This window comes from Emydura macquarii, unplaced genomic scaffold, assembly GCF_026122565.2.
Source record: "Emydura macquarii macquarii isolate MOO-44397 ecotype Brisbane River unplaced genomic scaffold, CSIRO-AGI_Emac_v2 contig_1146, whole genome shotgun sequence".
Taxonomy (NCBI): domain Eukaryota; kingdom Metazoa; phylum Chordata; order Testudines; family Chelidae; genus Emydura; species Emydura macquarii.
The window spans coordinates 3,636,500-3,652,479 of NW_027131283.1; the positions used below are offsets into that span (position 1 = coordinate 3,636,500).

The window sequence follows — 15,980 nt, forward strand, 5'->3', positions numbered from 1 at the left end:
AAGAGACAGATTTCTGGCCTGTGCTGAATCAAAGAGTTAACCACAGGTTCAGGAAGGGGAGCGTAAAAATGATTGTACTTAAGTTCTCTCAATTACAATAGCACTTTGTAAGTAAATAGTAGATTATTGTCTATCAATGATAAACATCTACAATCTATCAACTCTAATTAAACATCTGGATAAGGTTTTAGTTCATATCCAAATATAAGTGAGATTAGGAGTAATTTTTCCTGCTGTAAGGCATGTTTAACAGTTTTAATCAACTCAGAATTCAAAAATCCAAGAGAAATCTTTATTTTTAGAGCTCTCCGGATCTCACTCAGGTCACAGAGTGAGATGTGTGGATTGAAGGGTCCTGTGGGACAAGTGAGGTAGGAGAGGAGCAGTTATAATACAAAGGCTTTGGCTACATGGACAGCAATCAAAGGTTATAGCTGCATAGTAAGCAGAAGTACAAGGTTCACCTTTTTGGTAAGAATAGGAAAATGTGAGACAACACAGATGTATAAGATAGAAATTTATACTAGTATTGGAGGATGAGGAACCTCTGAACTCTCAAATCCCATAACTGTGTAACCATGTGGAAACCTAAAGTTGGAATATATTCGTTCTGTTAGGACTCATGGCAGGGACATGTTTACATAATATTGTGTATGCGTAATGCATATGGTGGAGGTGGGATGCGGTGGGGAATAGAAATTCTAATTCTAATTGTAGACCACTGTGAAAGGATGTTTGCAATTACATCCTACATCTTCAGTCCAAACAGAAAACACCTAAGACAATTTGGAATAATTGAGGACACTTATTTCTGCTCACAAAGGTAACAGAACTGGAATGGCAGATATATTGTAAACAAGGACTAAGCTTCAAGAGTTATAACAGCCTACAAGGGTCTGAAGAATGCCCAACATAACTACAACCACAAAGAATATTTTTACATGAATTGCCAGATTTCTGAAGTGGAGTTGGCATTAATATTTTTAATAAAATAAATTTGGATTCCTCAGAAGTTAGCCTACAGAAGATTTGGCTCATAGACATTATTTCGTCCTTCTCCCACTTTCAGCCTATTTACTGTACATTCCATGTGAATTACAACAGTCATAGTCATTAGGTTACTTCTCACAGTTTATGGTTTTAATGGTTTTGCAACATTAGATGCACAACATTTTCAAGCATCAAAAACCAGGCTTTGCTATTTAACATTTTTATAAAGATAATAAAAGTTAATGAGCGCTCATGATCTATGATCTGACAAGACATCTGTTCTTTTCTTTCTGAGATGATAAAACACCCACCATGTCTTGTTCTGGCACAGTGGGAGAGAACAAATATGATCCAATTAATCATTCTCAACTATAAGCTATATTAAGTTATAGTTTCTCAACAGGCTTGTCATACTCTGTTATTAATAGGGTGCAGGTGTTCTAAAATAGTTTTTGCAATATGATTATTAAATCCTGCTTTCATCACCTTTGTCAACATAGTGAAAGATACATACTCATTCATATGATGGTGCAATATACTTGTTCAGACCATTAATACATGAATTTGGTCCAGACAAAATAAAAACTGGCCAGTCACAGACTATGGTAAAATATTAAAATTTAATTTACCTTTTCCATATAGGACTATAGAACAAGGCATGGAAAAGGTATTGTTCAAATAAAGAGCAGAGATACATCTAAAACAATATATATTAAATTCTAAACTGCAAATTGACAATGAAATCACAAATACTTAAATATTTAGTACAATATAGTGTAAATTTTCATATATAATATAAATTAGATCTTAATTCCATCTGATGTTTATTTTTTCAGAGAGAATGGTCAACTTTACATATTATATATATTAAAATACTAAAAAATTAAAAACTTTTTTAATATAGGTACAATGCAATAAGTGGGAAAATACATTAGATCTGTCATTTTGTACACTATCTAAATCAAACTTTCTATACAGTGTTCTCTGAAAAAATAAATGGCACTTTTACATGCAACAAGACACACAATCCAAGAGTGTGTGTTAATAGCATACCTTGTAAGTGGGAAGTAAACTAAAAGAAACTCCCATTCACCCACACAGTTGAGAATCAGAAATAAGATTGGTGGAAACATTTTGACAAACCCTCTCATTAGGATTAACATAAACATGAAGAAGAAAGTATACTGCTTTCAGTACTAATCTAACATTAAAAAAAATAGTGTACTATGAAATTTAAGTCATGTAACAGTATCACAGACTTACTTAGACAATATAATGGAGAGGAAACACCGATCCTTTATAATTTAAAAAAAAGTCAGCCCTGCCTATAGGTCGCAGCATCTAGGCTGCTTTTGTGTTGACAGTTTCCAAAATTACTTCTGCCACTCTGAATTGCGTATCAGTAATCAGATGAGTTTTCCAGACTTCATTATGCCATTGTGTAACCATAGCTTCCACAGTGTAATGCCACAAGAAGCCTGTTTTTAAGGATTTCTTTGCTTGGGTATTCAGGTAACTTGAGCATGTTGATACTGAAATGAAAGCATCACCATTAGATATAAGTACAAATAAAAAATTCTGATTGTTTTGTAATAGGTAATTAACATGAAACTGTCCTCTCAAATATGTATTCAAATCAGAAAACCCTGAAGATGTCATATTTATGAAAAACACTGCTGCATTGCAGTACCCTTCAGCATTCAAATGTGCTGCAGGAAAATAAGTTCCTTGTGGTTTAAAGTAAAAAGCAATACAGTAATTTAGGTTGAAGAGTCCCTTAGTGATATTGTACTGCCTTCCAGTACAGGGGACTAGTTAGGATTTTTTCCTTTACCAATGAGAAAGAAAATGTAACGATCTATGGCTTAACTATCAGTTTTATGTTGGATTGTGGATATGCTCCAAACTGACCAAAGGTTCTCCTTTTAATTAGGCTGTACAAGAGGGTTGTACCTGAAGTGTAAAAAAAAATAACGAAAACAATGAAAGGACTCCGCTCAGTTCTTTAATGCATTTAAATTAGGCTATTTCACATACCACGTGCTTGATGTTGGTAGCAAATTTGGAGTGTATGGCACAGCTGCAATTGTGAAATTCTGCAATCCACTGCCACCCATTATATTGGCAAAGCCACCATGAGGAACCCTGGAACTGAAAGCATCCGCTAATTATTAAAACATTAAAAGGGTAATTGTGAAGTGAAAAAACAGTAGTCTGTAAATATCTTTCATTACCACGCTAATGACCACCTGCTAGAAAACGTTTACCTACCTTTCCATAACTGTTGTTCTTTGAAATGTGTTGCACATGTCCATTCCACTGTAGGTGCATGTGCACCTCATGCACAGTTCTCAGAACTTTTTCACTTCAACAGTACTCATCAGGGCAGCTTGAGCATCCTCTACTGCCAACCTCCACTCTGTGCTGGTATAAGAATCGCCCTCAATCTCCCTGTGTTCCTTCTTACTGGAAAGATTCTGATAGAAAGGGGAAGGAGGGCAGGTTGTAGATTGGACATGTGCAACACATCTCAAAGAACAAGAGTTACAGAAAGATAGGTGGTAATTTTTTCTTCAAGTGATTGCACATGTCCATTCCATTATAGGTGATTCACAAGCAGATTAACATGGAGGTGGGCTCGGAATCTACCTGAACAGTGATTTTAAAAACAGCCCATGCAAAACTGACATTGTTCCTGGACTGACAGGAAACAACATAATGAGCAATAACAGTGCATACTGATGATCAGGCTGCTACTTTGCAAATATCTCAAATTAGGTATTTGCGCTAGGAAAGCTCCTGAAGCTGCATGTGCTCTAGTCAAATGAGCCAATAAGTTCAGGAGTGGCATAACATTAGCTAACTGGTAGCACAAACAAATGCAAGAGGAAATCCTCTGAGTGGACACCAGTTTGCCTTTCATCCTGTCCACAACTTTGACAAGTAACTGCACTGAGGTTCTAAAGGATCTGGTGCTTTCCAAGAAGAATGCCAATGCTCTCCTCACATCCAACAAATGAAACTTCTCCAGATCTTTATGTATGCGGGTGAGGCTTCAGGAAAAATGTTAGCAAATAAGATTAATGTGGAAACTGGAAGCCACCTTTGTCAAGAATTTCAGGTGAGGGTGGAGGTAAATTTTATAAGAAGGTTCTGAAACCAAGGCTCTGAAATTCAGCCATTCTCCTTGAGGTTACTGTAGCCAGAAAAAAACACTTTTATAGAGAGATGGAATAGGGAGCAAGAGGTTCAAAGGGAGGCCCCATTAATTTTGTTAACACAAGGCTGAGATTCCACAGGTAAACAGGTTCTTATATTGGAGGTATAATCTGTCCAACTCTTTTAGAAATCTGATAGTCTTGGGATTGTAGTCATGGTTATTTACTGTAACTAGGTTGGTAAGAAGGACCTGGAAGGATGTCGACCTGCAAGCCTCATAAGACCTCAGATGCATCATGGGGCTGACGCACATGCGGGTCAACGGACACTACTACAAACAGTTCCAGCTCCAGTGCATGGTGCGCATGCGCACCCACATCTGGACTCCTGATAGGATCACACATATTGAAGAACCTCTAGTTACACTAAATAACCTCCATTTCCTGTTCCAGGCACCAACACCGAGCCTCTTTCAGACTATGTTACCCTACTCATCCTGCCTACTGGCCTTACTCTCCATGCCAAGAGGATCAATCCCACCACTGCCAACGATCCCAAAGGCCCCAATACCCCGCTGCTGCCACCTCCACTACCTCCACTTTCCCATAGCGTCCTTTTAAACACTAATTTTGACTCCTTCCTCAAGACCTGCAAACCTCCCTCTACTGCAGTACCTGTGGTTGTCTTCGGGGCGGTCTTGCTCATTTTGCTCACAATTGTTTAATTCTTAGATCTAATATAGGTCTAAGACCACCTTTTGCTTTGGGAATAAGGAAATAGAGGGAATAAAAACTCTGACCCCTGAGGAATAGAGAAACTTCCTCTATTGCTCCCACCAGAAGGAGAGATTGAACCTCCTTCTGAAGAACAGTTTCATCAGAGTGGTCCCTGAAGAGGGATGGGGACGTGAAGACAGACAAATTGAAGGGAATATCCCACATCCATCATGCACAGGACCCCCTGAACTGATGTGAATCCTAGCACAGAGAAAGTGGGACAGAAGACTGGCAAAGATATGGGTAGGAACAGATTTATCTGCAAGTACTGGTATGCTGTCCTCAACAAGCCCATCAAAATGCATGTTTAGATTAGGCAATTGGTCGAAAGCAACCTGCTGTTGCAGATAAGAAAGGAGTGTGGTCACCTCCTGCCCCTTTTTCTTGGTAGGTTTTGGGGCCAAAGTAAAAAGAGCTGATATCTGTGACTCTCCTGGGACCAGAATTGCTTCCTCTTCGTTGTAAATTCAAAAAGGACTTTAGTGTTGCCCTGGAATCTTTTAGGCTATGCTGCCTATCGTCCTGTCTTTTCATAAAAGAAGAACGAACCCTCAAGTGGCAAAATCCTGGATGGCCTGCTGTACTTCAGGAGGAAGACCAAAAGATTACAGCCATGAACACTTCCTCAAAGAAACAGCAAATGTCATGGAACCCAGCTTACCCCACGCTATCGTGAGACTGAACTCCTGCCTGGAGTCCTCTGGTAGCCTATTTTTAAACTTCATGATGTTTTCCCATAGGGTGACGTCATAGCACAGTGATACTCAGACCTCAGTTGCTCAAGGGCCAAATTAGTGATCAACATTACCAAAAGAGCCAAGTAGTGTGAATTCATTGTTTCATTTACTATAGTACTACATATTCATATTTTAAAAGTATAACTGGTAATTTAGTTTTTATATATAATTCTCACAGCAAAATGACTGATCCATCTACAATTCGTTAATAACATAGTAAAAACATCCTGATTGGTTAATAACTTTGATTCATTAATAATTAAAATCAGAGTGTTTTAATATCATGTGCTGTGAAGAGCTGCAGGAAACTCATTAAAGAGTCACTTGTGGCTCAAGAGCCACAGTCTGAGTATTGCTGTTATAGCATCTTCAGAGAGCTTGCTGGTTAGCAATTCTTAGCTGTAGACCTCCTGTTGAATGATGTTTACAACCAAATAGTATAGCCTCTGATTCTTCGCTCTTTGGCATTAATGCTTGGTGACCCTGCCCTCTCGTGCTCATTAGCTGCTGCCACCACCAAAGCCTGAGGGCAAGTAAGAGTAGAGGTGTTTGAAGCCCTTAGAAAAGACAGAATATCTTCTCTCTGCCCATTTTATGGTAGGCAAGAAGAAAGAAGGGGTCTGCCAAAGTGTTTTAACCAGTTCAAGAACTGCTTCATTAAATCAGAAGTGCCATTCTGGAGCATCCAGTAGAAGCTAAAATGTCCACTAGCTTGTAGGAGTTCTCATGGACCTCTTCCGCTTGAATGTCTAAAACAGACGACACCTTTTTAAGCTGTTCTTGGTGAGCCTAGTAATATTCTGGTGGTGGAGAAATCACTCACCATCTCTACAGCCTCATTTGGTGATGAGGAAGATGATGCAATGCACCAGCATGCAGAAGCAATGGCTGGTCTGCCTCTTGCAGTGGAGAAGTTCTCAGACTTCCAGTTTGCTTGGTACCAGTAATGGGCCTCAGAGATCACTGTCTACGGTGTCAGTGATCTCAGTGTATCCTTGAGGAAGTCAACTCAGATGGGTGAGGAATGGTTCTAGCATGGGGAGGGACACCCACAGTATCCTGAACAGTTACTGGTATGGTGATGGTGGATCCCATGGTCGACAGGTCATTGTCACTTGCAATGTGCCCATAACTGGGACTGCTGTGACTTCCATGGATCCCAGGGCTCTGATAGAGGGTAAGCTTCTTGTCTGAATGTGACACAAAGATCCCACTTTCCAAATCTGAGGAAGATGACTCAGTCCTGTGATAATGGAGCAGAATCCTCATGGAAAGGAGACAGTTAAGCTGAACCCAGCGATGGTGGTACCAGGGATAACAATAGCGGCATGCCCCTGGAGTGTACCAGCAGTCTCCCAGGAATCAGGAGCAATATTGGTGACACATGCTCTCGCAGAACTGGTGTAGGGAATATGGACACTGCTTCCAGTTGGAAACCTTTCTGCACTGCCAGGGACACCAGTACCAGAAGGTTAAATAATTCTTTGGCAGTAAGGTACACTTCCAGCGTTCTCGATACTGGGATTGAGTCTTGGGTCTGACAAATAGAAACTTCTGGTGTCGGCAGATCTGTGTCTCTTCTTCAGCACTGGAGATACAGAATGCGGTGCCAAAGACATCTCGGGAGGCACACTGTGCACAGATGGCGTCACACTTGGGAGTATGGTTTGAACCCAATGGTTCCAATGGAGGGTGAAGTGCTACCCCCATGAAGAGACACTTAAGTCTCGCTGCTCTGTCTTTGTTTCAGTGAGGCTTAAATCCTCTGCAAATGCGTCACTTGTCACTGATGTGAGACTCCCACAAACACTTTAGGCATCTGGGGCATGGGTCACTGACTGATATCAGTCTGGCATGTGACTGGCAGGACTTTAATCATGGAGAGCGAAGCATGGCTCTTGTACCGAAAATCAAATTTGGTCCAAAAGCGACTCAACAACCGTAACCTAACTATATACTATATACAACTAACTAAACACTAAATGAGAAAGACTATATATAAAGAGTGAGGGAAATAAACTTGTGATAGCAAGACTGGAAGTGCTCCAACCACCGTCACTGGCAATAAGAAGGAATTGAGGGGATGGGGGAGATGAGTGGTAGCTTTGCACTTTTAGATCAGCATGCAGTGGCATACAGTGATAGATGCTCAAGCCATCCCAACAGGTACCTCTTAGGGAAATACGTTCTCAGACAATTGTGCACTCTGCATGAACACAGCTACAGTGGAATGGATATGTACAAATCACTCAAAGATGAATGATTGTTAGCAATGGGTCCCACTCTTCACCAATAGTGAAAATCTCATTGCCGCATTCATGTTTTCTGAAATGCTGATGAAAATGGGCTTGTCCCATTTACAATAGCTGTTAAATTATTTAAACACTAGCTAAGAGGGGCAAACCTGTGTTTGAGGGACTTGCTCCTAGTAACCACTGTTAGCAATTGATGACTTTCCTAATGTATATAAACTCATTGCATTTATAGTTTAAGAAACCAGCTTTAAAAAAAACCTACCCTTCCATTATAAAAGTAAGTTGATTCACCAAATATTCTTGACATGTCTTTTTCAGAGATTCGTTTGTTTTAGAGTGTCAAGATTGAACAGTGTAGTATTTCTCACAGTAAAGTCAGTATATTAGAGGAAAGTGATTTAATAGAATAATTGCCTATTGCAATATTGTGAAACATTAAGAAAAAATCTAACTAAACAAATACTATAAGCTTGACTGTAACTCCATTCTCACCCTGAATAATGCAATTCACACTAACCTACAGTGTGACTCACGCGCACACAGTTCTTATATCATTATAGGCCATCTTTAAAGTTTTGGTATCAAAACCTGCTCAATGGGGGGGGGGGAGGTGTTGTGTTTGTTTTGTATAGTGGTGGTGTTTTCTCTCAGATGACATGAATACCTTCATGGTATTCAAAGACAGCTGAAAAAAAGACAACCAGAGAGAGACATAACTCCAAAGGATCCCTCACTAAAATTCTCTAATGAAAAGTCACAATAATGTAGTAAATAATGCAGCCATTATTTTACATCAACTTAAATTCTCATTTTAGTATGCAGTGCACATGAGGATGTTAAAATATAAGAGACATTGCTATGAGACCCTCACATGGAATATTAAAATACTGTTCAGTAAGAGTTGTAGCTAGAATAAAAGAATCTGAAAAATAAATAAGGACATTATTCTAAGGAATCCGAATACAACTGTTAAAATTCTGGATTTCGGGTGTTTTAAAAAATGCTTGCAAAATAATGAAAAACGCTCAGTCTTTGCAAGGATTGAAAGGGGAAAGAATGAAATACCTTCTGCATTCTAGGTGGGAATCTCTTTCAAACAGGATTATGGACTATTGGGTGAAGTAGTGGAAGGAAAGGGGGGTTGCATTGCATTGCATATGTTTTGTGACTAAAAGGATTTTATAGTCTACCAGTAATCCAGTCAATGGTACTTCTAAAATATTTAGATCCTAAATATCAGTACTAACTACCTATATCCAACAGATAACCAATACAAAGTATCATTGCAGTGAGATTTAGCAGACAGAATTCTTCTTCCTCCAATATTTAGGGTCACCCATGGATGTACTGACTTGTGCTTGCACCTTCTGCAGTAACAGTCTCTCAAAATGGAACTGTGCTTTTACAATTCAGAACAGTTACAAGTGAGGATTACAAGTGGACACTTTTATAATGTGCTTATGGCTTCTATCTCTAAACATAATTTTTTCTCCCGAGAATGATGATCTTTTGCTCTACCAACAGAGTTCTACATTCAAATACAAAATAAAACTCAGGCCTTCTAACTTAGCAACAACTCTCTCATTCATCCAGCTATTAGCTAGCGTTTTTATAGATTGCCATCTCATGTCAGTAAGTCAGAATGATTCAGAATAGCTAGAGCTATGGATGTTAGGAAAGACATTTGCTGCAGAATGCACCTTTTACTGTAGAATTGTGCTTCACAATATAAATTTTCATTCTGAAAAAGTGTTTTAGTCATTATATTTATGAAGAAAACCTTTCAAATGTGAACCAAATATATACTGATATTATGCTATTAACCTCCTGAGTCTGCAGATAGTCTTCAACAATAACTTTTGGGGGTATGAACTGCTCCCATTTGTTTCAATGGGATCCAAACTTAAAGTTTAATAACTGAAATATCGATGTTTATTTCTTCCTAATCATCAGGAGGGAAATAGTTATCAGCTAACAAACATCCTTCAAGATTGGATGACTTGAAGCATACTGGGGAAATTGCTGAGGTAAAGAACTACAAGCTAAAGTTCCCTCAAAAATTTCTACTCGCCAGAAATCACAAGCCTGCACCCACAAATGGAAAGAAAATGGAAGATGCATATCCTCTTTGGTGCTAAAAGATTTACTGACTCCTGGTGCAAAATTGCTTTCCCTCCCATGACTTCCTCCATGCCAAAAGCCCCAGGTTACCTCCCACCCATAGCACTGCATTTCCGTTGTCAATACAAAAAGCTGTGTCATTTTGAAAATTCAGGCACAGAATAAAAAAAACTGGATATAAAAGCCACCAGTAAGCAAACAGCATTACTAATTTTCATATTTAATTCAATGAATAGCTCAGGTTTGAGATTTACTTGAAGTTGTCTCAGAATTTCTAGTTTGCAACAACAGAGCACCAAATAAACCATAGGTTTTGCCACAGAACTGTCCAAAACCAAAGGGCACTCAGTGCATGCAGGGCCATCCAATCACCCTTTGTTTAATAAGTGTCACCTGGAGGTTTTTGCACAAACTGTGCCACTTGTGTTACAGAATACATGAAGAGCAGCCTATTTAAAAAAGGACTTTACCAGTGTATCCAACATTATACTGTTTGACACTGAAATCACCACAAGTCAGACTTCCTTTACTCTTAAGTGAAGGAAAAATTGCAAGGGGAAAAAGACATTTAAGATATGTTTAAAGACTTCATTGAAACATGAAAGCCACTATCAAATGGGTTTTTTGGACTTTTTTTTTTTTTTAAACTAGATCCATTAAATAAATTATATAGTCTCTGGTTGGAAAAAAAAATCTGATTTTTCACATAAGTAGCACTAAAGGTATACTCAGGTGGAATGAGGGGAATGGAAAGATAATTCAAATTCTTAATGCAGAGTGCCACCCAGCAAATGCAGAATCTCAAAACAAACTCCTCATTCAGGAAAATGCAAGGCATCCACGTTTAAGGGGTTTGGCAAGAGTTTGTTGACACATATACTTTATAAATACAAAATTAGATACATTTATTTGTATTATGTATATTATGACTAGTGTTTTGGCTAACAGACAGCTAAATCTAGCTTCTAACATTTTTCATGCCCAGAAACCCACATTTCCCAAGATGTCACTGGGTGTATATGTGCACGTCTGCTCTGTGCAAATTCATAAGTAGCTTTTGAAAGCATCCTATAGTGGAACACTGTTGCCTATAATTTGGTTTGGCAGAATTAGATTTTTTAATAATTTCAATGGATATCGGTTTATTTTTAAACATTTTTTTTTCAAATTTTATTGATTTAAATTTTCACAGCTGTGCAAGGTTATGGAGGAAGAAACAATGGGTGGGTCAGACAATTATGACAGATGTTGAGATTCAAAAAAGAAAGCTTTAAAACCATTAAAAACAAATTGTCAATCAAACTATTAAGTTATCGAGTATCATTTTTCTTACTTTTTCTATCTGTAAAATACAATTATTATTGATGGAAATATTTTTTCTTTGGGTTTGTGTGTATACAGTGAAATTGATGTTTCCTCACATTTACCAATAAAAATCGAGTACTCCAAGCCTACCTATAATATTCAAAGAGGCTGAGATTTCTTGCTTATTGAAGAAACAATAGGTTTCCACCATCAGTTACTGCTTAGCTGAAAACTCAGACCATAAGCAGATACATCATAGCAGAAAAGTAATAGTAATCAGATCCATTTCTGCCAAGTTCCAGTCCGAAGATTTAAAGGTACCAATAAGAACAATTTAAATTTAATTACTGTTGAAATAGAGCTAGAACATCACACCAGTATGTGATCTGTAAACAAAACAAATGGTGCTCGAACAAGGCTGGTATTAGTCAGGGTCAGAGGACATGTGACACAGAATTCCATTAGTTCATTAACAATGCTATAAAAAATATGGATTCCACTTACAGCACATATCCCAAACCAGTGCCTTTCAAAGTACCATTCTAGATTTAGGAATAGCAAAACTGGACTAATGCAAGAAACAGATTTTTTTTTTTTTTAAACTTAGAAAGGCCAGAAACTGAGACATGGAAATAGTGCAGGTTCAACTACAGAAATCAGTTCTGCAGGGGATGGAGAAAAAGATCAAGACTCTCACAAATAACCTCATAAGCTGACTGTGATCCTTGGAGATAGGCCACTAAAAAATGTCTCCAACTCCCATTTGTCTCTATTAAGAGCTTGACTATGAGACTATCTATAGTTATGGAACTCCTTGCCACAAGACCAGAAGATGAACACAAACCTAACTCCCTTCAGGGCAAAATGCAACACCCTCTTGTTATTGCCTGCCACAAAACTAAAATTACAGTAAGTGTTACCAACAAAATGGCTAAGTAGTATTTGTCAACAAACAGTAAAACTGTTTACACACCAACAAACTGTAGCCTCCAGAGTGAGTCTTTGAGTTGCCCAATTAGGTAAACAAACAGTTCTTGATCATGAAATGCATCTTGCCATTTGCAGTCCAAATGACTCAAGGGTATTAGTAATATATGAAATACAAACAGAAGTATTTCTCACCTGCCAGTAACAAATTGTAACAACAACACTCGCTCTTCTTGAGTTAGTTCTTCGACAACATCCCAGAACCACTAAACGAAAAATAAGTTAATTTTCATTTCCCATTAACTGCCTTTTTTTTTAAATTTGAAAAAGATGTAAACACATAAGGGTGCATTTCTAAATTTGTGGTTTAAATTACGCAAGTTAGCTTTGAGTTGGATTCATACTTAATTTTATTTTGCCACATTCCCATCTTAAGTAATTTATAGCAATATTTTGGTTACTGCAAGTTTTCATCCAAAAGTGACAAAAACTTTGAAGGATTAAAATGCAATATTCTCCATTCATTCAGATGGGACTTTACCTGAATAACTGGGTCTTCTCTTTCATAGCCACTTGTGTATTCTGTATTTTTTCTCCAATCACTCACATCAATTTCTGGCATACCAGACAGCAACAGTTCCTTCAGGGGAAAAAAACAAATCTTGATTAGTCTTCTTGACAAACAATTAATTTTAAAGAGTATAGCTGCCTTAATTAAAGAATAATCCTGAATGAAACCAAAACACCTTTTCTGTTGTTTCAACTTGCTTTTCATACTGTATTCCTAATAAAAAATAAGATATCAAATCTTATAATACAAGATCCTTGAGTCTCCTACATTTTAAAAAAGACAGGGAAACCTTTGTGTATTATTCATTCTAACTGCAAGTTATCAGAAGTAGAAATTTTATTACAAGTGCAGTGCAGTGCGAGCAAAGGAGCTAGTACAGTCCTGGTACCACAGTTCCACTAGGGTCAAGCTGTCTGCCCATCCTGCAGACCACCAGACCTCTAATGCAGAGAAATGGATTGGCGGCAATAGTGGCAGAAAAACCTCTCTCCTTGACTAGAAAAGTCTAGCGCAACAGCTGGAGATAGCTTTTCTTCGGTCTTCTCTCTTGGCAAGGGAAAAATAAATTTCATTCTTTTCGGCAGAGATAACCCAAATCCATATCTGACCTACTGTGAGACAGAAGGAAGACTGCATCTTGCTAAACAGGCTGTTCTCAGTAGAGGAATGCCAAAAATCCACTGAGGCAGAGGATCAACCTACGCTGAAACAATGAGAAGAGGGCACCCTACTAATTCATTACTTACCAGCCAAAGACAACTTAATATTTTAGATATGAAAGAGGAAGTCAAAGATAAAGTGTCAAAGTAGATAAAAGAACAGTCTCACAGCCACCAGAACCCCTTTTAATAAAACAAGTTCTAAGAGGAATAGTTAAGTGTATGAGGGCTGCCAAGTTTATCTACGCTGAACTACACCATCAGAATTCAATCTTAATATAAAAAAGCATTAAATTCCTTAGATCAGAATAAGAGATCATTTGTGTTTTATTGTTGTACAGACCTCTGATACAGAAAGAAATCCTCTTTAAAAGCATATTTGAATATTAAAAACAAAAACATTTACATAACTGGAAGACTGAGCTTTTAATTTCATTTTCTTTAGAATTTATTCTTGAAAGGTTTGCATCAGTTGCTGTCTCCACAATACAGCATAACCCTGCTAAGAATTTTACAGGTTAAGAAATTTTAAGCCTGTGAGCGATCGGCTGAAATAACTTTTTTTTCCATTTTAAAAATAAAAAGGATTCTTTACTCCTTTGTGTAGTACCATTCTTACATACATCAAATGACCCAAATTATTTACTGACAACATGGAAAGGCGGTAAGTGCACACTATGTTTCTTAGTGTGTTCTGTCCTTAAAAATAAAGTCAGTACAAAAATTGCATTAATTCAGTACACTTTCTATAATATTAGCAAAGAAGCATTTCACCTGTGTGTTTAAACACACACACACAGGTGAGTTGCTTTCTTTGCATTCCAGTATATATAATATATAAAAACCTAGGAATATGAGCAAAGAGCCTGTGTGTACATATTGCAGCATAGGCACTATTACAATGGAAAAAAAAGTGTCATATACTTCCTTTAATATATTTAAGTACATTTTTAATGTCCTTAATGTCAGTGTAAGTGCTAATCAAGTATTTTTCAAGATTTCAATTTCAATTTAGTTTTATTTACAATAACTTTTCAAATAAAATACCTATAAAAAAGGAAATTCATTTGAAAATGCTGTATTAAAATATCAATGTCTGTTTTAAATTTACAGAAGCATGGGTTAGTGATTGTACCACAAACTACTACTATTCAGAAGGTCAAATTTGGAGCTTAAAGTTGTGTTTTAATCCTTGACCAGAAGGAGTTGAATACATTGTGGAGAAGAGAACAAAAGGGAGCAAAGAGACTTAGTGTTCTTAACACTTGTCTGACACACCTTGCTGACATGAGGATGGGAGATCAGATTCTAGACTGACCCCTATCACCTTCATCAAGGTGACAGTAACAGAACAGATGTGGGTGGAGGATATACCTAATGATCAAAAAAGCATCTCTGACAGGGGGCAGAAGGAAAAAAAGTTTAATGAACAGCAGCAAACTTTTGTGAAAGCCTCCAGTTGGAACTGCACTGGTCTAGCAGCAGACTGGCAATAGAACAATCTACATTCTATCTAGAACAGCATATATGATGAATCACAGGGCAATATGTCAACTCCTCTGAATAGTTTGCCTAATGAACTAGTGTCACTAGCATGACAACTGGGAATTGTATTTCAGTTCCTGTGTGCACACATGCACTATCTTCGTACACTAGGATCTTAGGTGACCAGCAAGACAAAGGACAAAATGCTGAAAAGATGGAAGTCTGCATTTCATACAGGAGAGAGGTTGAGAGCAAGGGAAGGAAATTAATTTTCAGTGGTTTCTCTGTTCTTCCTCCAATGACACCCCAACTATGGGCACAAATACACATATACACTTTCCAGGAGAAAACATGAGCAGGCATTTTAGTAATTTGTAACATCAGCACATGCAAGTGTTGGGTTTTACAGGTACAAATATTAGAACGTGCTGAACTTTTAAACCTGTACACATTTTGGAGGCTGGAACTCTAATTTACTCTTCACAGTAAAAGAAATGGAGTAAGGCTGAATAAGAAGGATTTTTTGTTGAACTTCTGCTCTGAATTTTCTGGTTTTTGTATAAGATTTGGGTGTTTAGTTAAACTACAACACTCCAGTATAAGTAAAATTTACAATCTTAACTATTTTACATGGTAAAATGAAATTAAATAATATTTAATGCATATAGTATGATCTATATTTTTCACTTTCAGTGAGACTTAGGCTCCTAAATCATTATGAAAATTTTATGCCACATGACTTTGTGACTTAGGAAGAAGGAATGAAGAGAAACAGCCAAACAGATAGGGAAACAATAATGTGGAATATCACAGGAAACAGGCAGAAAAGGCCCAGACTCATGGTCACTTTTTCCAAGGTAGGAAGTAGGTATAACGAAAATTTTTAGGAAGGTAAATTTGAATTTGATTCAGAAACTAGGAAGTGGGTGAAGATGACAAATAAAATAGGCAATAGGAATGTTCCCTGAAGTACTTTTATAATGAGTGATCAATAC

The 15,980-nt window shown here is 37.5% G+C and overlaps 1 protein-coding gene across 3 annotated transcripts in view; it reads right to left on the reverse strand.

Moving 5' to 3' along the window:
- Nucleotides 1-963: 963 nt before the first annotated feature.
- Nucleotides 964-15,980, reverse strand: part of HACE1 (HECT domain and ankyrin repeat containing E3 ubiquitin protein ligase 1) — an 86,396-nt gene continuing 71,379 nt past the window's right edge. For 2 of the 3 annotated variants that reach the window (XM_067546525.1, XM_067546524.1), the window contains exons 21-24: nt 12,812-12,910; nt 12,466-12,536; nt 3,028-3,141; nt 964-2,522 (exon numbers count right to left, since the gene is read on the reverse strand). In XM_067546525.1, the coding sequence (XP_067402626.1) occupies nt 2,420-2,522; nt 3,028-3,141; nt 12,466-12,536; nt 12,812-12,910 (387 nt within the window). In that variant the 3' untranslated portion in view covers nt 964-2,419. The remainder of the gene's footprint in view (nt 2,523-3,027; nt 3,142-12,465; nt 12,537-12,811; nt 12,911-15,980) is intronic. The other variant, XM_067546526.1, reaches the window with a different exon arrangement.